Genomic DNA, 24,840 nt, shown 5'->3' with positions numbered 1-24,840 from the left:
AGGAATAAAGGGAACTTCCTTCCTTCCCACTGCCCCCCCCCTTTACTCAAACCCACCGTTAACTGTACAAAACTAGGTCCTGTGCCCACTGCAGACCCAACTCGAGCCCCTCGCCCTGCTCCCACCCAACGCTTCTCGTCCTGACTCCGAACACAGAACCCGAGAGGCAACGTCGCCCTTCTCTCTTGCGCGCTGGTGAGTCAACCCCAAGAGACACCTCAGTTTTTTCCGACCAGCGCAGGGGCGCCCGCGCCCCGCCCCCGCCCGCCCGCGTCCGGTCCCACCCACCATCCACGCCCCCGCCCTGCCAGAAGTTGCTCTTCCAGTCTGAGCCGAGGGACGCGTCGGCCAGGCACCCCGGGGTGTGGCCAAAGGACTTCGGCAACGCCTTCCAGAGAGTGTCCCCTCCCCAATCTGGAAAACACAACCCCGCGAGGCTGCGGCAATCTAGGCATGCTCACTGGCGCAGGCCCGGCCCGCAGCCTGAGCAGGAAGCGCCGGCGCTAGGCGGTCCCCTGCGCTGCCAGCTGGAGCCGGGAGGAGCCAGCGCCCAGGCGCAGGGTGGCTCTGCCAGTCCCCGCGCGCCTGGGCGGCCGCACACGTATCCAGGCGTCACGTCCGCGCGCGCCCCCGGGGCTTGCGTCAGCGGCCGCTCCAGAAGCGGTTGGGCCAAGGAGCTTTGCGCACCGCTGGGGTTCGGGGCCTGAGACGCCGCGCCTGGAAAAGGGCACAGTGACTCGGGGTCCGACGCGGAGGCATGTTCTGAACTCCGGGGGCTGCGGAGTGCATCGGCGCCGTCCAACCCTCCGCCTCCCGGGCGCCAAGCGTCTCCGCCGCGCGGACCTGGGCTGGGCGCCGTGGCGTTGCCTCCGAGCTCTCTGCCCGCGGGGCGCGCACCGCCTTAACCTGGGCGGCCCCGCGGCAGGCAGGCGCCCGCAGTTCCATGGTTGGTTCGGAGCGCGATGAGCCGCCCGTCCTCCACCGGCCCCAGCGCTAATAAACCGTGCAGCAAGCAGCCGCCGCCGCAGCCCCAACACACTCCGTCCCCGGCTGCGCCCCCGGCCGCCGCCACCATCTCGGCTGCGGGCCCCGGCTCGTCCGCGGTGCCCGCCGCGGCGGCGGTGATCTCGGGCCCCGGCGGTGGCGGCGGGGCCGGCCCGGTGTCCCCGCAGCACCACGAGCTGACCTCGCTCTTTGAGTGTCCGGTCTGCTTTGACTATGTCCTGCCTCCTATCCTGCAGTGCCAGGCTGGGCACCTGGTGTGTAACCAATGCCGCCAGAAGTTGAGCTGCTGCCCGACGTGCAGGGGCGCCCTGACGCCCAGCATCAGGAACCTGGCTATGGAGAAGGTGGCCTCAGCAGTCCTGTTTCCCTGTAAGGTAAGTCCAGGGACAGCCCGCGCACGTCCGCGGGTGACCTCAGGGACTCCGGTATTCTCCAGCCCACTCGCAGGCCCAGAGAGGCGGTCAGCATCTCTTTAAAAAAAAAAAAAATGTTTACACTTGTCCACTCTTCCTCAAGCCCACTTTGAAAGGAGTAGCTCTGGGTTGACATTTACCGATTACTGACCCCAGATTAATCGGCAATCGCTGGTCATTAGAACATTTTAGCTCACCCGCCCCAATGCCCGAGTCCTCTGCAGATGTGTATTCGGGTACGCTCGGTAGGGATGGGCCACACCAGTAAAACTTGGACCAAGAAACTGACTGGGGATTGAGGAGGGAGGGAGCAGGCAAGCTAAACACACCCTTTACCAGCCCTCGGCTTGGCTGAATTGATACTGGAGTCCTGCACCCCACACCTACCTTCTGCGCACCCCTGACACGTGGGAGCTCTCGAGAGTGTAGCTAAAAAAAGGACCCCTACAGCCTGTTTTCCTCCAGCTACAAGAAAACCCTGCAAGCCACGCCTTTTTCTCTCCTAGGCTTCCAAAGACTGGGAAGGACTGAGGAGTTGTGGCTGCGTTTTTGTATTAAATGGGGTGAAAACAGTCAATCAAGAAATTAACAAGGGCGCATTCAAGAGCTGTTTGTTAGAGTTGTTTAAAGCTCATCATTTCATTTTTTAATTTAATGTAAAAAGTTTTCAGTGCCCTTGCGAAAAATGCAAACCACTAAGAGAAGAAGTAAAATGAAAGGCCAGGACCTCTCCCGTCCTGTCCCACCATTGTTAAGTTTAACGTTTATCTTTTAAAACTATATATATACACATACACCCTCGCAGCTAAATATAGAATCATAGATGTCAGTGTATGTCAGGGAGGTTTTTTTTTAATACCCACACATAGATACAAGTTTTTCTCCAGAAATGGCATCTGCAACTTGCTGTTTCTAAATTCATATTATCACACATATTTCTCTATGTCTGAAACCCAGTCGACTTCATTATATTTTAAATGGCTGCATGGTATTGCATTGTGTGGTCGTGTTATAACATTTGTTTATCTGCAGCTATTATGTGGAAACCTTCAGGAGCAATTTCACAGACATACTTGTCTACATTTACTTCATTAAAATCTGGAAAGTTCATTTTCTGAAATTAGAAGTGGAAATAATGTCATTACTACTTTCCAGTTTTTTTGTACAAGTAACTTGCTCTGCCTATTGGGCCATTTAGGCTGTCTTGCATTTCTCCTTGGTGCTGCTTATTTATAGGACAAGAGCTCATTTTTAAATTAAAAATAATCCACCAGAGAATTCAGGCTTGGGACTCAGGTCAGTAAAATGAGTGATTTAATTTGGTCTGCTGCCTTGCCGCAAATCAAGTTTAAAATAGCATATTTAAATAAGGGTTTGAATCAGTGTTTGGACTGTGGTGTTTCAGGCAACCTTAATAAATTGCTTTCAACCTCTCCTCATATAATGCTTACTAATTCACTCAGCCCAGTTTCTCAAAGTTTAAAGTATTTGCATAGTTGTCTTGGGTTTGTGAAAAGGTGACAAACTAGTGGTTGGAAAAGGTTTGGTGGTAGTTAACATAGAGTGGCTGTTTGATGTCTGAGATATATTGTAGGGGTGGGGGATGCCCCACAGGATTTTTGGGGAGTCGTTTTCTCAACCCTTTACTTTCCCTTAAACCTGCAGTGGCTAATAGAAGAAATGGCTTTAGGTGAGTTATAGTTCACAAATGAGCATTTGGTATTGGTCAGTAATCCATAATTTGTTTTTAAAACGCAACCTCATAATGGAATCATGCTGTTCCCAAGAGAAGGGGAAGGAAACAGTTACACTATGTGGAGCATGAAGTTTCCCTTTCAGGATCTAGAACTCTGGTTCCTATGAAAGCATATGTTCCTTCCTAACGTGTGACAGGCTAGTGAAATCAATCTTGAAGAGCAGTTCTGGGAATCGGGGTTCTCAGCTTTTCCGTACATGTCAGTGATTTTCTGAGTCTCTATAAGAAAGCACTTGGGCGAAGCCATTACTTTGCAAGCTGAAATGTAAAAGGGTCAACCATTCTCCTACAGACCAGGAACCAAGCTTAGAACGTGATCTTGGGGATGCTTTTGTATGTGTATGTGTTTGAGCTGTATAAAGGTGGAATGTCCATGCCTCACCTTTGGTTGATCAATAATCGAAACTATTGGGGGGCAGCTCAGCCAGTTAGTCTGGATAAACCAAACTTGAATGTATACGTAGGCCCAGCGACCAACCAAGATGTGTTAGCTGTAGAGGATGAGAAACAACAGTCAGTGGTAAGGCCTGTATCAAACTTAAAACAAGGTAGGTCTGTTTTCCTAGCCCTTTGGCCTACAGTTTGAGGCTCCTGGAAATTACGGGGACTGCCTTTTCACTGTCCCCACCTGCTCTCAGAATCTCTCATGGGCTGGCTCATGTGAAAAACAATGTTGAGTAAAGTACCAGAGCCCACATCTCAAGAGCTGCCTGGCACTGCCACTGTTTGCCTGAAAGACCACCTTCTGGGGCCTTGATTTCCTCATCTGTAAATGAGAGATGAGACTGCTTGACTTCTGAGAACCCGTAGCTTCTAGCGTTCCATGAAAAGAAGAGAGGCTATATGGATTTTATTGGATGCTCTCTGTCTGCCAACTGCTTCGTAGGGGTCAGCTTTTATTAGTTTGCCATTTTTTTTTTTTTTTTTTTTTTTTTTTTTTGCAGATGAGGAAACTCATGCCTACAGAGTGGTTAAGTGTGAAGTGACTTGTCAAATCACACAGCTAGTAAGTGGACCAGTCCATGCACCTGCATCTCAAAGGCACAGATCTTTTGTCCTACGCCTTACTACGTAGGGATTTTGAATCTGAGTATATACTCCAACATTCTGAATCATAACTCAAGGTTGACACCAGTAACAAAACCATCTGGTTCGATGAGTTCACCAGATGGGCCTCTGATGGGACCATCCCAAAATGACAACATACATACTCACTATGAAATTCATTGGCAGGAATTTTGTAGGGCATGTAGGGTAGGAAGATGAGGGGGGACCTACAAACCTAGGATTTTGTGGAATATCATCACATCTTTAGACTGCTTCAGTTAGCCAAAAAATGGATGTATTGCCAAATAGCTACCCTACTTAGGTGTAGGGTAATTCATTAAAGCCTAGAGTTCGGCCAGCAGCTTTGATCGCAGGGAACCAGGTGCATTATTAGGTCAGATCTTTGGGTAGTGTCTCATGCCTGTAATCCCAGGACTTTGGGAGGCTGAGGCAGGCAGATCACCTGACGTCAGGAGTTTGAGACCAGCCTGGACAACATGGTAAAACCTCGTCTCTACTAAAAATACAAAAATTAGACAGGCGTGGTGGTGGACACCTGTAATTCCAGCTACTCAGGAGGCTGAGGCAGGAGAATCACTTGAACCCAGGAGGTGGAAGTTGCAGTTAGGGCCTAACAGAGTTCCAAGATCGTGCCACTACACTCCAGCCTAGGTGACTGAGCAAGACTCTATCTCAAAAAAAAAAAAAAAAAAAAGAAATGTCTAATAGTGTATAGCTTTCTTCCACTTGGTTATTTATTTAATCCATTCTGTGGCTTGTTCCATGCCTGAAAACTTTTGACATCCTGTTGTCAGACTTAAACTCACCCCTTCAGTGTGTGGGTTTAGGGGGAGAAGTGAAGGTTGACACATTCATGTCAATGACATAGTCTCTGTTTACCACCCAACGGTGTATTTTGATATTAGCCAAGTATTTCTTTCCCCAACTGTGAGAAATGCTAATCCACTCCAGCCTTCTTACACTATGATACGTTTTCTTTGTCCTCGCTAAAAGTTTCTAGTAGCGTATCTCCAAATCATTATGGAATTTGAAATCCTCAGCCAGACAAGTCTTCCCTGTGCTTGAATTGTGACAATGTCTGTGTTCCTAAAAAATAAATAAATACGTAAATCAAACCAAGTCAGATTAGACAAAACGGTTGAAAGTTTAAAAGTCCGTGGCCTCCTCTAGGCCAGTAGAGACAAAGTTTCTCAATGGGAGCAGGGCCAGGTAATGCAGGGGAGAGAGGCATGTGACGCACACATGGCCTCAGGGTCAGGGAGACCTGGAGGAGCAGTGGAGACAGTGGAGAGCCAGGGAACAGGTACCACCTCCCAAGAGGCAGCCTTTACTTAGCTCTGGCTGATTGGTTGGGGTACGGATGTGGGTGCAGGCATATCAGACCTTTAGATTTTTTCAAGAAAAGCCAGAAATCTGTATTTTCTTTCTTTAAGAGATGACATCTCACTATGTTGCCTGGGCTGGTCTTGAATTCCTGAGCTCAAGCGATCCTCCCATCTCGGCCTCTGAAAGTGCTGGGCTGATAAGTGTGAGCCACTGTGCCCGGCTTGGATTTTGTTTTTTATGTTAAATATCTCAATTTTTTTTTTTTTCCAGCATTGGCTGACTTCACATTTATGGCCAGCACTTGAAAGCCAAACCAACCATGTCTCCAGGCCAAATTCCAGCTGCCAGCACTCTGCCTCTGATCTCATTCTCTTATAGACGCATTCCTTGAGCCTGGAAGTTGTCGTTTAACTCTTGCCATCCATGAACTTTGGAAATCTATTAGGCCCTAACTGTTGGTGATTTTGTAACTTGTTTTTCTCTTTATTTTGCCAAGAGAATATTATTTTCCGGCCACCAGGAAACCTCAGATGATGTCCTTGTGGCTAGATGTTCGACTCTACACAGATCAGTTTCTTTTTTGCACCTGAGGGTCTTTAAGACAAGGGATTGGACTAAATGATTATCCCAAGGTTCCTTCTTACCCTAACATTTTAAAATCTAGAAAGCGGTCCCAGTGAAAAGAACGCGAGCAGGAAACAGAAGACTTGGGTTCTCGTCCTGGCTTTGTGTGACTTTGGTCCAGTCACATACTCCCTGACCCTGTTTGTTCATCCATTAAAAAGAATGGAGACAACACCTCGCTGGTGGGTGCTCAGAAATCAGATTAGAGGTGCTGCTGAGGGCTTTTGCTTCACCATATGGAATGGAAGATAGGTGGTATTAGGGTGCTTGGAAGGGTGTGATGGGGGGGATCACCTGGAAGCACAAGCCGATTAGCCAAAAATACTTTCAAACATTTCTTCCTAACCCCCAGAATTCTCCTAAGATAAAACTGTTGACTTTGGAAATTGTCCCTGAAATCCTCACTACTGCCTGACATGGACAAGGTTGGCCCATAAAAACACAGAGTGAACTGGCAAGGACCAGAGTCCATGTATATTACCTCCAGGGCTCAAGATTTTAGAGAACTAAACTGATAATATACCTTTCATTGTATTTTACTCCTGGTATAAAGCCGAAGCATTAGAATATTACATGGCAGTACTAAAGCTTAATGGTGATTCTACACATAATTGGCTAAAGATTTTTCACAGATCACCACGACCTGGAACTGGAATAAATCATTATCAGTGGAAGTTGAGCCTTAGTATAACCAGAACAGAGGCTTACCAAAAGTTACAGCAGGTGTGGCCTATAAAATACCAGCCCAAGATTGGATCAGACTCTCCCATTCTGTGTTAGAGCTGTTTTTTGAAGCCCTGTAAAAAGTGCTGTATACATGACTATAGTAAGTCCTCACTGTAAAATGTCTTAAACATCAGACTTTTACTTCTGACAAAATTTGCGAGACGTGGCAGTTCTTATTCAAACCCATAAAGTCCTCACTCCTTGAAAGGGACACATAGCAGGTACACATTTGCTGAACTGTGTACCTACTAGCGCCAGCATTTGGAGCCACTGTGTATTGCTAGCGAGTTTTTCAGGACATGATCATACCCAGGGTATTTGAATGTGGTTCCACTCTGGACTTCCTGAAAAGGAAAATAAGAAAGTTTTCCTGATCACATGTATCTGTATTTTAAGCATTGGGGTATCCTTTTAAGGCTTTTGAGGGATACTGAAAATGCTCTACAGAATTTCATCAACTTTGCCCTACATTGGGAAACTGTTGTTTTCCTCAATTCTAGTTTGGTAAAGATTTTAGGTAATGATTTTTAGACTGTATAGCATCTATAGAATAAAGGGTTACCCTCTTCTCAGTTTTTGCCCACACGCGATAAAGAGATGGATGAAAAATGTTCCTGGTCAGGTGCGGTGACTCATGCCTGTAATTCCAGTATTTTGTGAGGCCAAGTCAGGAGAATCGCTTGAATCCAGGAGTTCGAGACCAGCTTGGGCAACATGGTGAAACCTGGTCTCTACAAAAAATATAAAAAATAGCTGGGCGTGGTGGCTTCTGTCTATATTCCCAGCTACTCAGAGGGCTGAAGGGGGGTGGATCGCTTGAACCCAGGAGATTGAGGCTGCAGTGAGCCGAAATCTCATCAACGCTCTCCAGCCTGGGTAACAGACTGAGACCCTGTCTCAAAAGAAAAGAAAAGAAAAATATTCTTCTGTTAAATGTGCACGCCTATGCACTGCTTTCAAATTTTTGAATCAACAAAGATAGTATCTTTGGGTCCTTTTTACCCCCCGGGATCCCTCTTACTCTGGCAGTTTTGAGGGCAGCCCCTAGTCTGGCCTCCTGATCCAAATCCCAACTCCAGCCCCACTGCGACTGGCTGGTGACCTCCAAGCCTCAAGGTTGCTGTGAGGCCGAAACACAGTAATAATTCATATGCAAAGTGCCTCACACAGCCCAGGCACTAAGTAAATGTGCATAGTTAGAAGCCGATGGAAACCAAATAGCCGATGTCTGAGGCCAGGTTCGTGCATAAACTTGAAAAAGAGAAAAAGGAATTGTTCTTATTTTTTCTCATAGATTTTCCCCATGTGCTTCTCTTTCCTATTCTTATCACATAGCATTTTCATAGAGCTGTGTAAGTTGGCCTTTGCATTGATTTGTCAGTGATGAGTCTTTTTTTTTTTTTTTTTTTTTTCATTTCTTTAAATCTTTTGAGAGGGCTGGTTAGATTAAGCAGCATTTGCAATTATATGTATTTTTTTTTTTTTTTTTGTGAGACGGAGTTTCGCTCTTGTTACCCAGGCTGGAGTGCAATGGCGCGATCTCGGCTCACCGCAACCTCCGCCTCCTGGGTTCAGGCAATTCTCCTGCCTCAGCCTCCTGAGTAGCTGGGATTACAGGCATGCGCCACCATGCCCAGCTAATTTTTTGTATTTTTAGTAGAGACGGGATTTCACCATGTTGACCAGGATGGTCTCAATCTCTTGACCTCGTGATCCGCCCACCTCGGCCTCCCAAAGTGCTGGGATTACAGGCTTGAGCCACCGCACCTGGCCCAATTATATGTATTATATTTTGTGTATTTTTACATATTTTGTTTTCTAAAGTTATTATTTTTAAATGTAGAACATATAGAAAACAGCGTAAAATTAAAATCTTCTATAATCTCCCTCACTTAAAGATAACCACTATACTATTTTGCATACATCCTTGCAAACTTCTTTCTACATCAACGAGGTTTCTTTAAAGAACAAAAAAAGGCAGGTGAGATGGTGATATGGTTTGGATCTGTGTCTCCACCAAATCTCATGTTCAGTTGTCATCCCCGTTGTTGGCGGTGGGGCCTGGTGGGAGGTGGTTGTATCTTGGGGGTGGATTTCTCATGAATAGCTTAGCCCCATCCTCTTGGCGCTGTTCTCATGACAAGAAGTCTCATGAGATCTGGTTGTTTAAAAAGTGTAAAGCGCCTCTCCTGCCCTTGCTCCTGTTCCCACCATGTGAGATGCCTCACTCCTGCTTTGCCTTCCACCATTATTGGAAGCTTTCTGAGGCCTCCCAGAAGCAGAAGCCGCTGTGCTTCCTGTACAGCCTGCAGAACTGTGAGCCAATTAAACCTCTTTTCTTTATAAATTACTCAGTTTCAAGTATTTCTTTATAGCAATGGGAGAATGGACCAATACAGATGGGGAATCCTATGGTCCACACTGTTTCATAATCTGCTTCTTCATCTAACACATCGCGACTGCTTTTCTGCAGTGATCAAAATTCCTTAGGATCACATTTAATGACTGCATAATATTGCACTTCTGTAACAGTACCAGAGTTATTTAATCAAGATCCTATTTGTGGTCATTTAAATTCTGTTTTCTGAGACTTTTTTAAAAAAAAACACTGCTATAACCAAATCTTTGTACACACAAAAAATAGTTATTTCCTAAAGATAATTTCCTTGAAGTTGGATGGTATAACCCAAGGGTATCTGCAGAACTCTAAGTGCGTTTTGTTCTTTTGTTTGTTTGTTTGTTTGTCTGTTTTTGAGACAGGGTCTCGCTCTGACATTCAGGCTGGAATGCAGTAGCATAATCAAAGCTCACTGAAGCCTCAACCTCCTGGGCTCAGGTGATCTTCTTATCTCAGCCTTTTGAGTTGGGATTACAGGCACACATCATCATGCTTGGCTAATTTTTGTATTTTTTTTTATAAAAACAGCATTTCACCACATTGCCCAGGCTGGTCTCGAACTCCTGAGCTCAAGAGATTCTGTCTCAGCCTCCTGAAGTGATGGGATTACAGGCATGAGCCACCACACCCAGCCTGAGAAATCAAAGCCTTTTCATAGTGGAACCAAATTGTTTTCTCCCTTAGAATCATTTACAGCTGAGTGTCCATTTCGTCCCGGCAGCACCGACACTGGGTGTTAGCGTTTGGTATTCTTAATGCTGCCGCCTGCTTTTCCTCCCTGGTGCATTGTCGGGCCGGAATTGGCCGCTGCTGACCTATCCACTAACTGTACATCATACTCACGAATCTCCTGCAGTTCCAGGCCCTCTCTTTCCCACAACCCATCTGCCTAGCCAGTTCTTGCCTCTGCTCATCCCTCTTTTTTTTTTTTTTTTTTTTTTTTTTTTTTTTTTTTTTGAGATGGAGTTTCGCTCTTGTTACCCAGGCTGGAGTGCAATGGCGCGATCTCGGCTCACCGCAACCTCCGCCTCCTGGGTTCAGGCAATTCTCCTGCCTCAGCCTCCTAAGTAGCTGGGATTACAGGCACGCACCACCATGCCCAGCTAACTTTTTGTATTTTTAGTAGAGACGGGGTTTCACCTTGTCGACCAGGATGGTCTCGATCTCTCGACCTCGTGATCCACCCGCCTCGGCCTCCCAAAGTGCTGGGATTACAGGCTTGAGCCACCGTGCCCGGCCTCATCCCTCTTTTTCTGAAACTCTGAGTCTAGTGGTGGAGACAGATGTGCCAATGGGGCAGAGCCTTTCTGAAGTACTAGGAGCTAAGAGTCTGAAGACCTCGCTGCCGTGTGGCACCAGCTGCATGCTGAAGGATGCACAGTGGTTTGCCCGTGAAGAAAGAAGGGGTGGAAGCTCATAAGGAGGCTGCGTGGGAGGCCAGCAGAGTTGTCTGTGAAGGATGTTGCTTGCCTTGCTTATAGGTGGCCTGAGCTAGGCACCCACGCTCATGCATTTTATAAGTTCGGGGACAGAAACTCCAGTCTGGACTAATTACATATACAGTGTCTTTTTCACTACAACCTCTTGCCTGTTCTGTGACCATCTGAGGAACGGTGATCCCTCTACCCAAAAGAGTGGCTTTTGCAGGGATGCCAGTGGTACCAGAGCCCTCTTATTAGGGTTGCCAAGTCAAATACAGAATGCCTAGTTATGAATTTCAGATAAACAACAAATAACTTGTGGGGCCAGAGAGGAGTAATAAGTATCCTAAATATTGCCTGAGAGATACTGGGCATCTTGTATTTTTATTTGATAATCTTTTTTTAAAAAAACTATTGAGATGCACTCACTCTGTCGCCCAGGCCGGAGTGCAGTGGTGTGATCTTGGCTCACTGCAACCTCCGACTCCCGGGTTTAAGTGATTCTCGTGCCTCAGCCTCCTGGTAGCTGGGACTTTAGGCTTATGCCACCACGCCTGGCTAATTTTTATATTTTTCGTAGAGACGGGATTTCGCCATGTTGGCCAGGCTGTTCTTGAACTCCTGACCTCAGGTGACCCGCCTGCCTTGGCCTCCCAAAGTGCTGGGATTACAAGTGTAAACCACTGTACCAAACCTATTTGATCATCTTACAACCCTACTACTTAAGTCTTTTGGTGAATTCCATTGGTTTCGTTGAGAAATAAAGACTGCTGAGGGGAATAGAGCTGTGTGAAGAACTGTCAGGGCAGTTCAGTGGCTGTGCAGGTGGGAGCCTGGCATGGAAGAGTGAGGGCATACTGAAAGGGTGGGTGCGGTACTGGTCACACAGCAGAGAGCCTGTAACTTGGCTCTTTTAGGTGCTTTGTTTGCTTGAACATGCACTTCGAAGGGACCTTACAAAACTGGTTCTCCAGGACAAAGTATGGTTACCTGCTAATTGTGGCTATGGACAGACGAGAAAAGTCAACTTTTGTTTAAAGTTTCTAAGACTAAAAATAAACCCCTGCCAGCCCAGGGAGTCTCTGTTAGGTTAAACACACCCTCCCTCGATAGCAGGATGTTCTCAGATTTCTGTAGTAATAATTATGACAGGCCAGTTGCGGTGGCGCATGCCCCTAATCCCAACACTTCGAGAGGCTGACATGGGAGATGATTTGAGGCCAGGAGTTGGAGATCAGCCTGAGCACACAGCAGGACCCTCTCTTTTTAAAAAGAAAGAAAAAAGTGTACCAAAGTCTTCCTAAGACACCTCTTAGTAAGCAAGCTAAAAGGTGGTTTGTTGACTTTCTCTTAGGCAAAACAGACAGATTTTTGGGCCCAGGATTTTAATTAAAATTGCCTTCCCCAGAAGAAATGAAGTAAAGTTAACAGTGTTTCTTTAACCTCACCATTGTTTGGTGACACTATTTGACAGTTCTCGTGCTGAGTAACGGCGCCTTCTCATATCACCGTCTAAAAACTGTTACTGCACTATTGGTTGATGATTATCTTTTTTATTTTATTTTTTTTTTAGAGACAAAGTCTTGCCCTGTCGCTCAGGCTGGAGTGCAGTGGTGCAATGTCAGCTTCACTGCAACTTCCGCCTCCCGGGTTCAAGCAATTCTGCCTCACCCTCCTGATCAGCTGGGACTACAGGTGCACACCACCACACCCAGCTAATTTTTTTTTGGATTGTAGTAGAGATGGGGTTTCACCATGTTGCCCAGGCTGGTCTTGAACTCTGAGCTCAGGCAATCCGTCCGCCTCAGCCTCCCAAAGTGCTAGGATTACAGGTGTGAGTCACCACACTCGGCCTGATTACCTCTTTACACCGCCTCACAGCCCAGTTCAGGAATTTACCATTCCAGTTAAGTGCAAATGCACTAAGGTTCTCAGTGGAAGGATGCTAGACAGATGCAGGTTGAGTATTACAAATAAGTCACAAGAACAGATTTCACTTTCTCCTGCCTCCCAAGCCTGAACATGATTAACTTGAGGAGTCCACAACTCTTCCACTGTTAGCAGTAGTCGAGGAGTAAGTCGTAGACAGTTTTATAGACCTACTCATAGGTGACTTGGTGTAGGCTCAAAGTCACACAGGACACTAAGTACTTCCATTGCAATCACAGCTACTCTACCATTGTAAACACATTTTAAGCAAGAGGGACATACAGCCATCAAAAGGACAACGGTGCTGATGTTTTCCAGTCTAGGTAAGATCTCAGAAGAGCTATAAACCTCACTGCCAGGCATGGTGGCTCACACCTATAATCCCAGCATTCTGGGAGACCGAGGCGGGACGATTGCTTGATGCCAGGAGTTCATGACAACCCTGGCTAGCAAAGCAAGACCCGTTGTTTTAATTAAAAAAAAAGAAAAAAATTAAAACCTTCTCACTCCAAATGTTATGTAAATAAAATATGTCAAACACCTTTATCAAAAATAACAAAACCATAGTACCTGAAATTGAAAACAAACATTTCTTCCTACATGATCTCAAGGTCTATTGAATTTTTTTAAATTCTAAGTTCCACAGTAAAACTTGTAATTAAAGTAAACTTAACATGGTGGAAAACATTCCATCTTCTACAGATAAATCTAAGATTTGTTAATTTATCAACAAATACTGCATGGGCAAGACGCAGGCAATGAATCAGTAAACCAATAAGCAAAATTAAACACCCGTAAATTCACTGGAAAATAACCTGTGATCACTCAGTGGTCTTTGTGGGGCAGATAAACATTTTAAATCACAAAACAGCTAGCTTGAATTGCTAGAAGTCCTTTTAAAAGTTTGACTGATGGTTAAAATGTAACTTTTACCATGATGTGGATCTATACCACGTTTAGCTGCCAGCTCCCATTTGCATAAGTCCTAATTATCTGCTAATGATACATAATAGCCGGGCGAGGTGGCTCACACCTGTAATCCCAGCACTTTGGGAGGCCAAGGCGGGTGGATCATGAGGTCAAGAGATTGAGACCATCCTGGTCAACATGGTGAAACCCCGTCTCTACTAAAAATACAAAAAATTAGCTGGGCATGTGCCTGGAATCCCAGCTACTCGGGAGGCTGAGGCAGGAGAATTGCCTGAGCCCAGGAGGCGGAGGTTGCGGTGAGCCGAGATCGCGCCATTGCACTCCAGCCTGGGTAACGAGCGAAACTCCGTCTCAAAAAAAAAAAAAAAAAAAATCATACATAATAAATTATACAGTGAGGAATTCATCCTTCCAGTTGAGCTTATATAGCTCTTCTTCCCACTTCCAGGTTCACCTCCCAAAAGAAAAAGGGGGCTTGGATAAATTTTATTCCTGGTGCTCATCTTTCAAATTGGCCTGAAGCAAAGTGGAGTTTACCTTGGACCACTGGGGGTGTTAATAATGAAACTACATGCCAAGGCCACAGACTTGTCAGGGACCCAGAAACCTTTAGAAGGATCAGAGGACAGTGGAGAATGCATTGTCTTAGGGACCAAAGAAGTGTTGGTTATTATGACAATTCGTTTCTCATTGCAAAGTTGTATTTGTTCACTACAGTCTCAAGGAGGCTCTAGTAAAAGAAAAACTACCAACTTCAGTTGCATTTACATGTACTTATGTAGTTAAAGGTATATATTATTTTAAAACAAACACTATTATGATAAAACTTAATTCAACCAATTCTGCATAAGCCATTTCTATCCCATAAAGGATAAATATGCTAACTCAGTCCCTGGATATTCTTTAATATATTTTTATTTTTGAGACAGGATGTCTGTCATTCTGTTGCCCAGGCTGGAGTGCAGTGGCACAATCATGGCTCACTGTGCTTTGACCTCCCAGGCCCAAGCAATCCTCTCACCTTAGCCCCCAAGTAGCCGAGACTACACGTGTGCACCACAAGGCCTGGCTTTTTTATTTTTATTTATTTATTTTTTTTAACTTTTTAGAGAGATAGGAGTCTCCCTGTGTCGCCCAGGCTGGTCTCAAACTCCTGGGCTCAAGCAATCCCTTCATCTCAGCCTCCCAAAGTGCTGGTATTAAAGGCGTGAGCCACCTTGCCTGGCCATGTTTTTATTTTGATATGATTTCAAACGTACACAGCAGTTGCAATAATAGCATAAAAAATTCCCTCATAGCCTTTTTCCAGATTCACCAGTTATTTCCTTTTTGCTCCAGTTGCATTATCATTTGTGCTGTTTCTGCTCATACGTATATTTTTTTAACCATTTGAATATAAGTTACAGGCATCTTGTCCCTTTACCCCTAAATACATCCCTGTGTTTCATCTAAAATTATTTTCTTATATAATCATAGCACAGTTACCAAAATAGGGAAATTTGACACACAGCAGATCCTGTTATCTAATCCACAGTCCATATTCAAACTACAGCTTTTGCCCCAATGTCCCTTGTAGGAATTTTGGTTTCTCATTCTAGGGTTGTGCATTGCACTTAGCCGTCAGTGTGCATTCTGTGATCATTATAACTTATTTAGATTGAAGGAAAGCACCATTTGCTTTTGTTTACTCTAAGATAAAGTCGTTTCTTGGATTTAATTCAAAAGTTTAAGAGCATCAGCAACAAAATATCGATTATGGTTTATTTTTCTTGAGACATTCTCATTTGAGGTGCTGGCAGGTATTTTGCTAATAAATTTCAGCTGTTTCCTAGGAGGTACACCGGTCTAGGCAGTGTGGTTACCTCACCGCTCCCAAAACAGACGTGCTTCCGCTGTGGAGCACATGCTCCTCCCTTCCATTGAGTAGACTGTTGATTGTTGGGTTCAGTACCTCATTCTTGAATTGCATGGAATCAGATTTAATTAAATAGGTTATGTGACTTGTTCTAAACCAGTCACGGCATTCATGACCCTCACTAGCACCCTACTATGAAGGCTTATTTTGCTTGTATGCTCATTTCATAAGTAAACTCAGTGTGACTCTGTTTATTAGGTAAATAACAGATGTCTTGTGTTTGACTGTGTTCTGACATATCTCATTGTGTGTATTTGTGTATGAAGGGGTTTCTATGCTGAAAAGGGAAAAACCCTGCCTAAATTCCAACTTAAATACAACCTTCAAACCCCACACCCAGGAAAAGAATGGGAACTATTTGCTGCTTTCTGCAAAGACCTAAAAAATGAGGGTCCTGATTACACATTGCATCTCAATGGCAGAACACATTTGCACAAGACTTTTGATCCACTGCAACATGAAAAGTTTCTAAAGAGAAGTCAGAAATGGGATTTCAACATCTCTTTCTTTCTCATTCTGGTGGGCCGTCTACCTCCTTTTTGTTTGTTTGTTTTTGAGACAGCATTTTGCTCTTGTTGCCTAGGCTGGAGTGGTGCAGTGGCATGACCTCGGCTCACTGCAGCCTCTGCCTCCCAGGTTCAAGCGATTCTCCTGCCTCAGCCTCCCAAGTAACTGGGACTACAGGCACCCACCACCACACCCGGCTAATTTTTTTTGGTATTTTTAGTAGTGACAGAGTTTTACCATATTGGCCAGGCTGGTCTCGAACTCCTGATCTCAGGTGATCCACCCAACTTAGCCTCCCAAAGTGCTGGGATTACAGGTGTGAACCATTGTGCCCAGCCCTACCTCCCTATTTTCTTCTTTAGTTTTCAGGGTGTGCGTGTGTGTGTGTTCTTTAGAGAGGTTTACTTAAAACCTCTTTCCCCTCTGGGGAAAATGAGCAGATATTTCCCTAAGGAGAAATCTCATTTATAGCTGTGAGCTTGTTTGTCCCAGGAGACACAGGCAGCCCTCTGTGAACCAGCCCAGGTGCCTTCTCTCAATAATAAGAGGGTACAGCTAAGAACCAGACATCTAAAGGAAAGCCCTTCCCAGCTCAAATGCACAAGTCCTTGACCTTTTCACATTTTGTGGGCCAAGCCCTAGCCAGAGTGTGAAAAGTGAAACCTCAGGACTTTCTTGCCAGATGCCAGAGAAGGCTGTTGGGGGGTTGGGGTGGGTGGGGTGCCTAATGGCTGGTTCCTGGTTTGTGAGATGCCGCTGCCTTATTCCTGAGGGAGTGGTGCTTTCAGGGCTGTTTTTCTCTCCTTGCAAACCTGCAAACCAAAGAAGTTAATATTAGAACCCGCTTCCAAAAAGAGTGTATTTGTGAACTTTGGATTTTATGTGTGTTAGGTTGCGGGCCAGGGGTGTGAAGGCAGATGTAAATTATTTGTTTCTTTTTCTTGAAATACTGAGTCTTTGACTCTTGAGCTGTTGTGTGCAGTGAAAGAACTCTGGAGGGGCACCCCAGGAACGCAGGGCTCTGCTCCTGGTGAGGCCACAAATGACCACAGGGCCCTGACCAGTCAGCCATATTCTGGGAGCATCCAGCTTCTAGTCTATAAAACAGATAGAACTCCCTGGTGTGCCTCCATGCTTTGCAAGCGATCATATTCTGTTGTGTGGCAGGGCTGGCATTCCTGAGTTGCCCTGGTAGTGCTCATCGGGTGGGGCAGTGACCCACTGGACCTGCTTGCTGTCAGGAACCCCTCCTTGCAACTGTGATTGTGGCTACCTGGAAGCCAGGGTTTGTCATTATTGAGAATTAGAATGACTGGTTCTCATCAGAATCAGTGGTTCTCAACTGGGGCCATTGTGCCCCCTTGGAGACATTTGGCCATGCCTGCAGACCTGGAGACATTTCTGGTTGTCACAGCTGACGGGCAGGAGGTGGTTACTATTGGCATCTAATGAATAGAGACCAGGGATGCTGCTAAACACCCTACAGTGCCCGGCACAGCCCGCATCACAAAGAATTATCAGGTCCAAAATGTTAGTAGCTCCACTGTCGAGAAACTAAATATAAATTCCATTGTCAGGAAAGTCCCTGACCTGCCTTCTCCTTTAGGTTTGTTTGTTTTTGTTTTTGTCTTTTTTTTTTCTTTTTTGAGACGGAGTCTTGCTCTGTTGCCCAGGCTGCAGTGTAGTGGCATGATCTCAGCTCACTACAACCTCCACCTCCTGGGTTCAAGTGATTCTCCTGCCTCAGCCTCCCGAGTAGGTGGGATCACAGGTGCATGCCACCACACCCAGCTAATATTTTATATTTTTTGTTAGAGATGGGGTTTCACCATATTGGCCAGGCTGGTCTTGAACTCCTGACCTCAAGTGATCCACCTGCCTCAGCTTCCCAAAGTGGTGGGAATATAGGCGTGAGCCACTGCACCCAACCTCCTTTAGGTTTTATTCCCACTGTTTCCTCCACTCGCCCTGTGCTAGAACCAGATGGAACAACTCCATCCACAATCCACTTGTATACAGTAAAGCTTTCCTTGCCCTGTCCTCCTAACCCTGTCCTCCCTTGAAATCACCTGTTGCCCTCCTGGTCTTCCTTTACACAGTTGTTAAATTTCTTACATGGTCTTTCTCAACTGGAAACACAAGGGCAGGATCCACAGCTGATTCCTTCTTGTGCTCTTGAATAGCGGTTTTCAGCCCTGGAAACCCTTAGAAACCCTTGGAGCTCTTCACGAAAACACAAGCCCAAGGCCAGGGGCCAGTGAGACTTGGGTTTACTGCTCAGAAGCACCGAGACAGTTCCATATACAGTCTTGGGGAATTCACAGACTCCTAAAGTCCTCTCTCTCAGATCCCTGGATGAGAGCCCCTGATGAAAGTGACAAACACCCATGAGGCTCTGAAATGTCATTTCAGAACAATGCCAAGACTGCTGTAAGTATGAAATGTGGCATGTGTGTGTGTGTGTGTAGGGGGTTGAAGTTTAGACTTTAGTCATCATAAAAGTGGTACGAGGGGTTATGAAGATGTGAACCTTACCCTTGATGGAAAGAGAAGGAATAGATTGCCCTCAAAGTTCTGCTTGTTTAGGAAAAGCAGAGTAAGCACCTAAGGCTTTCAAACTATTTATTTAAGTTAATAGAGGATGTAGCAAGATCCTTAGAAAAAAACATGAGATCATTGTCCACACAAATGCAAAGTAATGCCTTTTCTATTTGTGCAGTTTGGGGAGGTTCCCTGTTCTCTGTATTTGGGTGGAGAGAAGTGTTGAATATGTGACTTGTAAGGCCAACCAAATAATTCAGAGTATAAATACTCCTACTTGAGTGGGAAAAGTTATAAAATCATTGCCAGATGATAAATATTTGTCGTAAATGTCGAGTTCATCATGAACGAGGAGTGGTTTGGGGCTTTGGGTGGAGGTACAGGTGGTACCTTTCTGTGTGCCTTTGACCAGAGTTCATCTCATTCCTGGGGTTATTCCTGTGTGGCTACGGTGAACAGTTCGTTTTGAAACATCTTCAAATATTCAGGGCTTGTTTCAGCCAGAAAATCTGCCAGGCTCTGGGCCTAGTTCTTGCTATTTTTATTATGTGTGTGTGTGTGTGTGTTTTTTTTAAAACTCTGGGCAGAAGTGTCTCACCCGTCCCTCACAGAACAACATTAAGAGGCTCTGTATTCCTAGCCGCACCCTAGATTTAAAACACAGTTAATAGGGATTTGTTTTTCAGGCCTTATAAAGTAAGGAACACAAAGTATAAATATACATAGATAAATAAATTTGTTACTCCTGAGTGAGTTCTTTTACACGCAGGCTTTAAAAATTAGTTCAGAGTTTTAAAAGACAAACAACTCCTATGGGCAAAGTAAAAGTGAAACATTTCTGCCACTTTCTGTTGAAGATTATAATCCGCTTAGGTATGAGGAAGTGGAGGTCGGAAGATGAGCTACATTTCTTTCTTCAAGCCAGTCTCCTTCCAGATTAGGGGAGACCAATCCCCCTAAGAGTGGAGGCTGTCATCTTTGCTTCAGAATCCTCTGAGTGACTAGCTTAGCATCTTGTATGGAGAAGACGTACAGTGCATTGTATCTATCTGCTTGTTGCTAGTGATACATTCATCTATAAAGGTTTGAATTCGACTGACTTCAAGTTTAAAAAGGGGGTTATTCCACAAAGCAGGGTAGAGCAAAGCAAAAACAGCGGTGGTGGTTTTTTTTTAAAAGCAACTGGACACAGCATCTTAAAAAAATGACCTGGCCCTGCCCTTATTTGCTGCCTTCCTGTCTCAGTGGAGCAGGGGAATCCAAGTGTGGTAGGTCAGACAGTTCCCCTGCCACTCTCTGCTCCAGGGGTATAAGGCTGACACCTAGTTTCACCTGAAAAGGTGATTCACGTTCCTTAATTCTTTACAGACCAACAGCTTAGTACTCAGGGCAAGTGTCTACTTGTGAGCTGATTCTCCATCTGGTATCTAGGAATTAACACTGTCATCTTGTGAGAGTCAGGAGCAGAAGTCCAATTCCTCTTGGTGTGGTCTTTTGCGACATCCATTAGGAATGTCATCCCGAGTGCAAGGGAGAAAAGGTTTTGTTCTCCTACCCTATTAAGGCAGTGTCTGAGGGGCAGACTGATCATATCAGCAAACTCTTCCGCCGGGGCCTGTTGTGAGGACCTGACGTACCTGGCCATGAAGTTATGTGCACTTGAACTTGAGGAAGTGCTGAGGGTCGGCGAGCTTTGAGAGGAAGGTTAGCCCTTCTCATTTTAACCTCCTCTGGCCAGAACCAGACTGACTGGCAGTCTTCGTAGTTAAGTAGCTCTTAGATGTGATTTCCTTCCACTCAGAAAATATGGGCAAAGACCTCCCGGAGGGAAGGTCAAAAGGTTACAGTGGGGTAATATTTCTAGAAGTATGAAGGGGTCTCCAGGCCTCCACTGCCCTAGACTGGTCATGCCAGCAGTAAAGAGCAAGAACCAAAGGGCAGCCTTCCCCGTGGCCAGCCTGCCAGTCACCAGTTTGAGCCAGGAAGCAGTGGAGAGGGACAACAGAATTATACTGTTTTCACTATTGTCTTTATGCGAAAACTAATCTGGAGATAATATAATATTCCTTGCCCAACCCCATCCCCAGCCCAAGCAATTGAATTCTTTAAAAAACAGCTTCACAGAAAATATGGGGAAGGCCAGATCTTACAGGGCTTGCTCAACAATTTTGAGATGTGCGACGTAGAAGAATTTAGTTCTCGTCCTTTTGACGGTACAACAGGGACATGGAAAACAGCCTCTTTCTGGTTCAGGAAATACCTTTGATTTTCTGCATGACAACACTGATGATGAAGAGAGACTGAGACCTTTAATCTTGAATATTTCACTTGTTTTGAGCAAAAGTAGTTAAGAACACAGTTTAAGCCCAGGAAAACAGAGTAGTTAAGTACTTATAGAGGGTTGTACCATTAGGAGTTTTGAGAAGACCCCATGGCTCAATGCATTTCTTTCTCTGCAGTATGCCACCACGGGCTGTTCCCTGACCCTGCACCATACAGAGAAGCCAGAACACGAAGACATCTGTGAATACCGTCCCTACTCCTGCCCTTGTCCTGGTGCTTCCTGCAAATGGCAGGGGTCCCTGGAAGCTGTGATGTCCCATCTCATGCATGCTCACAAGAGCATTACCACCCTTCAGGGAGAAGACATCGTCTTTCTAGCTACAGACATTAACTTGCCAGGGGCTGTCGACTGGGTGATGATGCAGTCATGTTTCGGCCATCATTTCATGCTGGTGCTGGAGAAACAAGAGAAGTACGAAGGCCACCAGCAGTTTTTTGCCATCGTCTTGCTCATTGGCACCCGCAAGCAAGCCGAGAACTTTGCCTACAGACTGGAGTTGAACGGGAACCGGCGGAGACTGACCTGGGAGGCCACACCCCGGTCCATTCACGATGGGGTGGCTGCGGCCATCATGAACAGTGACTGCCTCGTTTTCGACACAGCCATAGCACATCTTTTTGCAGATAATGGGAACCTTGGAATCAACGTGACTATTTCTACATGTTGTCCATGATGTGGCTTTCATAAACCATCCAAATTATGTGGGCATAGTGCTCTGTGTTTAATAAAGGTTTTTATAAAGGTTTTATTCCATATGTCTTCACAAGTCAGGACCCACAGTTACCCGCGTTTTGTTTGAACAGCAGTTTCCCATCTGGCATTGACCTGACAAAGTTCATTAACCTGGGATGAATGGGGTTGGCCCGTTGGTGATTTAGAGGCTGTTCTGTGATCTAAAACAACTCTCTTAGTAAATTTTATGTACTTCCTAAACACTTGACAGGCTGTTGCACCGGGCTTCGGTAGATCAGGGTGTTAGGAATGGGGGGCCCCCTTCCTGCCTGCCTTCCCATATTGGTCCCTTGTCATTGACAAAAGCACAGTGACTGTCAGCAGATTCCTTTACTTTTGTTTGTGGGAGGTAGGAATTGTTTTAATACATTTTAAACAGTGTTTCTCAAATTGGATGGCTAATAGACATCGAATCACCCGGAGTGCTTATCTTAAAATTGCAGATTTAGGGAGCCTGCCAGTTTAAAAGTCTCTGGTGATTCTTTTCAACAGCAATGTTTGAAAATTACTGGGCTAAATTGTGGGAAAGGGTCCAGATTTTAAAGGTGCTTTAAGGTTGCCCTCTGCCGATACTGTTTGTCTTTCTACTGTTTCATTCCCTAACCTCCCCTGGCCCTCAAATTAAAGCTAGAACTACAGATCCACATGAACACACACCTGAGATCTGGTCACTCTCTTGTGTTTTGGGTGGATTGCCTAGAAAGCAAGTCATATGGCCATTGATAGTTCTCATGTAATTAGTTTTGCTCACCACTAGAACAGGGGATCCGTTTACACATGGCTTCCCTCAGAAGCCCTACTCGATAGTAGCTGGTGTGAAAGACTAGATCAGTAGATTGGAAAAGCTTTATAACTGGTGTGTCATATGCTTGCTATTTAAAGGTGTGTGTTGGTTTTGTTTTTCTGCCACATTCACTAGTTTTTTAATAAATATTTTCCAAAAATGGATGTTGTGCTTTATTTCCCTAATGAATAATGGGTATTTATTGAGCATCTACTGGGTGCAAGTGCGATGAACCTTTACCACTGCATCTGAGGTCGGAACTTTCACTGTTTTCATTGAGGAAACAGTCACTGGACCAAGGTCAGGACATGGGTCCATGACAGCACTGGGATCCAGGCTCATGCGTCTGAACCACTGTCGGGGGTACAGGTCTCCTCCCACGGTTGTCATTTCTGTCTGACAGTCAGCAGCTGTGCAAGACAAGGATTGCTCCTGCTTTACCAAGTGAGAAGGAAGACACTTGGCCAGTGCTGACATCCAGAGTGCTGGGGTTGATCCAAGGTGACCCACTCCCTCAGTCCCAACCCTATACTCCCAAAAGAATTCAGAGATTAGGGCCAAATGCTTGGTGACGATTGACAACTGCTTATCTCAGTGTCCCAATTTCTTTTCTTTTCTTTTTTTTTTTTTAAGACGGAGGTTGGAGTGCAATCTCAGCTGACTGCAACCTTGCCTCTGAGTTCAAATGATTCTCCTGCGTCAGCCTCCCAAGTAATTGGGACTACCAGCCCATGCCACCACACCCGGCTAATTTTTGTATTTGTAGTAGAGATGAGGTTTCACCATACTGGCCAGACTGGTCTCAAACTCCTGACCTCAAGTGATCCAACTGCCTCAGCCTCCCAAAGTGCTGGGATTAAGGCATGAGCCACCATGCCCAGCCATCAGCGTCCCAATTTCATTAGCATACTACCAAGTGGAGGTGATGGCTTTGGAGTTGATTTTGTTTTTTAAGTGAGATACAGTGTTGAGTTTTTAGCCAGCATAGGGTTCTGGCATTTAAGGAATTGCTAAAGTAACCTCTTCTAGGCTGTTCTTCAAATAAAAGTGAAAAACGGGCCGGGCGCTGTGGCTCAAGCCTGTAATCCCAGCACTTTGGGAGGCCGAGCGGGCGGATCACAAGGTCAAGAGATCGAGACCATTCTGGTCAACACGGTGAAATCCCGTCTCTACTAAAAATACAAAAAATTAGCTGAGCATGGTGGCGCATGCCTGTAATCCCAGCTACTCAGGAGGCTGAGGCAGGAGAATTGCCTGAACCCAGGAGGCAGAGTTTGCGGTGAGCCGAGATCGCACCATTGCACTCCAGCCTGGGTAACAAGAGTGAAACTCCGTCTCAAAGAAAAAAAAGAAAAAAAAAAGTGAAAAACGGTTGCCTGTACAAAAGGAGGAGTTTACAACTTTTGTGGTGAATGTATGAAAACCATAACTCTTATCACTAAGAAAATCATATTTCAAGCCAGTATACAGAGGGATCTGTGAAGGTGAAATTAGGATCTAGGAGCAGGTGAACTTTTACCCTCAGGACCAGAGCCAGTCCAGATATGGCCTCCAGGGCCCTCCCGGCACCCACTCAAGATGCAGTGTGCATACACTAGCCCAGCTTGGCAGCATCACTTCATGTCCATGTCTTACCCGCTTATTATGTGTGATAGACGAAATAGGACTGATTGGTTAACAGTGCACAAAAGGCAAAGCTATAAACAAAAGACCTGAAGGAGGAGAAAGTGGACACGAATTATTCCAAAAGCACAAAAAAAGTTTTAGCCCAAAGAGGTGAAGTGATAGGCCAGCAGCCACACGGTGCATTAGTGGCAGCACTGGTTCTGGAATTCAGGCTTCTTGATTCCTCATTCAAACTTGATTCTAGAAATTAACAAATGAAAATGTAGGCAACGCAACTCTGAACTTTTTTTTTTTTGAGACGGAGTTTCGCTCTTGCTACCCAGGCTGGAGTGCAATGGCGCGATCTCGGCTCACCACAACTTCCGCCTCCCGGGTTCAGGCAATTCTCCTGCCTCAGCCTCCTGAGTAGCTGGGATTACAGGCACGCGCCACCATGTCCAGCTAATTCTTTGTATTTTTAGTAGAGACGGGGTTTCACCATGTTGACCAGGATGGTCTCGATCTCTTGACCTCGTGATCTACCCGCCTTGGCCTCCCAAAGTGCTGGGATTACAGGCTTGAGCCACCGCGCCCGGCCAACTCTGAACTTTTATTTTCCACAGTTATTTTGTTCCCTTTCATCTCTGTCACTGGAAATCTGTAAACTTAACCTTTACTCTTGACTTTCTTGAAACTGTGCATATTCTACCAGAAAACGAAAATCCCCAGGTTGTTCCGTGTTTTAACAGGAAGTGAAAACGGCAAAAAAAGATTATGTAAATTGAAATGCCTTTTTATACAGTTCCAATTGCAAAT

At 45.5% G+C, this 24,840-nt stretch overlaps 1 protein-coding gene across 1 annotated transcript; it reads left to right on the top strand.

Moving 5' to 3' along the window:
- The first annotated feature begins 456 nt into the window (after positions 1-456).
- On the top strand, positions 457-22,581 carry SIAH2 (siah E3 ubiquitin protein ligase 2). The gene is made up of 2 exons (XM_003925145.4): positions 457-1,379; positions 21,019-22,581. Exons 1-2 carry the CDS (start codon positions 963-965, stop codon positions 21,574-21,576), a joined length of 975 nt encoding a protein of 324 aa, XP_003925194.2. The 5' UTR covers positions 457-962; the 3' UTR covers positions 21,577-22,581.
- The last annotated feature ends 2,259 nt before the right edge of the window (positions 22,582-24,840 follow it).

The sequence above is a fragment of the Saimiri boliviensis genome, chromosome 9, assembly GCF_048565385.1.
Source record: "Saimiri boliviensis isolate mSaiBol1 chromosome 9, mSaiBol1.pri, whole genome shotgun sequence".
NCBI classification, from domain to species: Eukaryota; Metazoa; Chordata; class Mammalia; order Primates; family Cebidae; genus Saimiri; species Saimiri boliviensis.
The sequence above is the reverse complement of the archived record's forward strand: the minus strand, read 5'-3'. Positions and strand labels throughout refer to the sequence as shown.

Bases quoted from the DNA above. Each gene is read 5' to 3' on its own strand.
- SIAH2 (XM_003925145.4), top strand. From the start codon at position 963: ATGAGCCGCCCGTCCTCCACCGGCCCCAGCGCTAATAAACCGTGCAGC. The intron at 1,380-21,018 runs GTAAGTCCAGGG...CTTTCTCTGCAG, and splicing joins CAGTCCTGTTTCCCTGTAAG to TATGCCACCACGGGCTGTTC.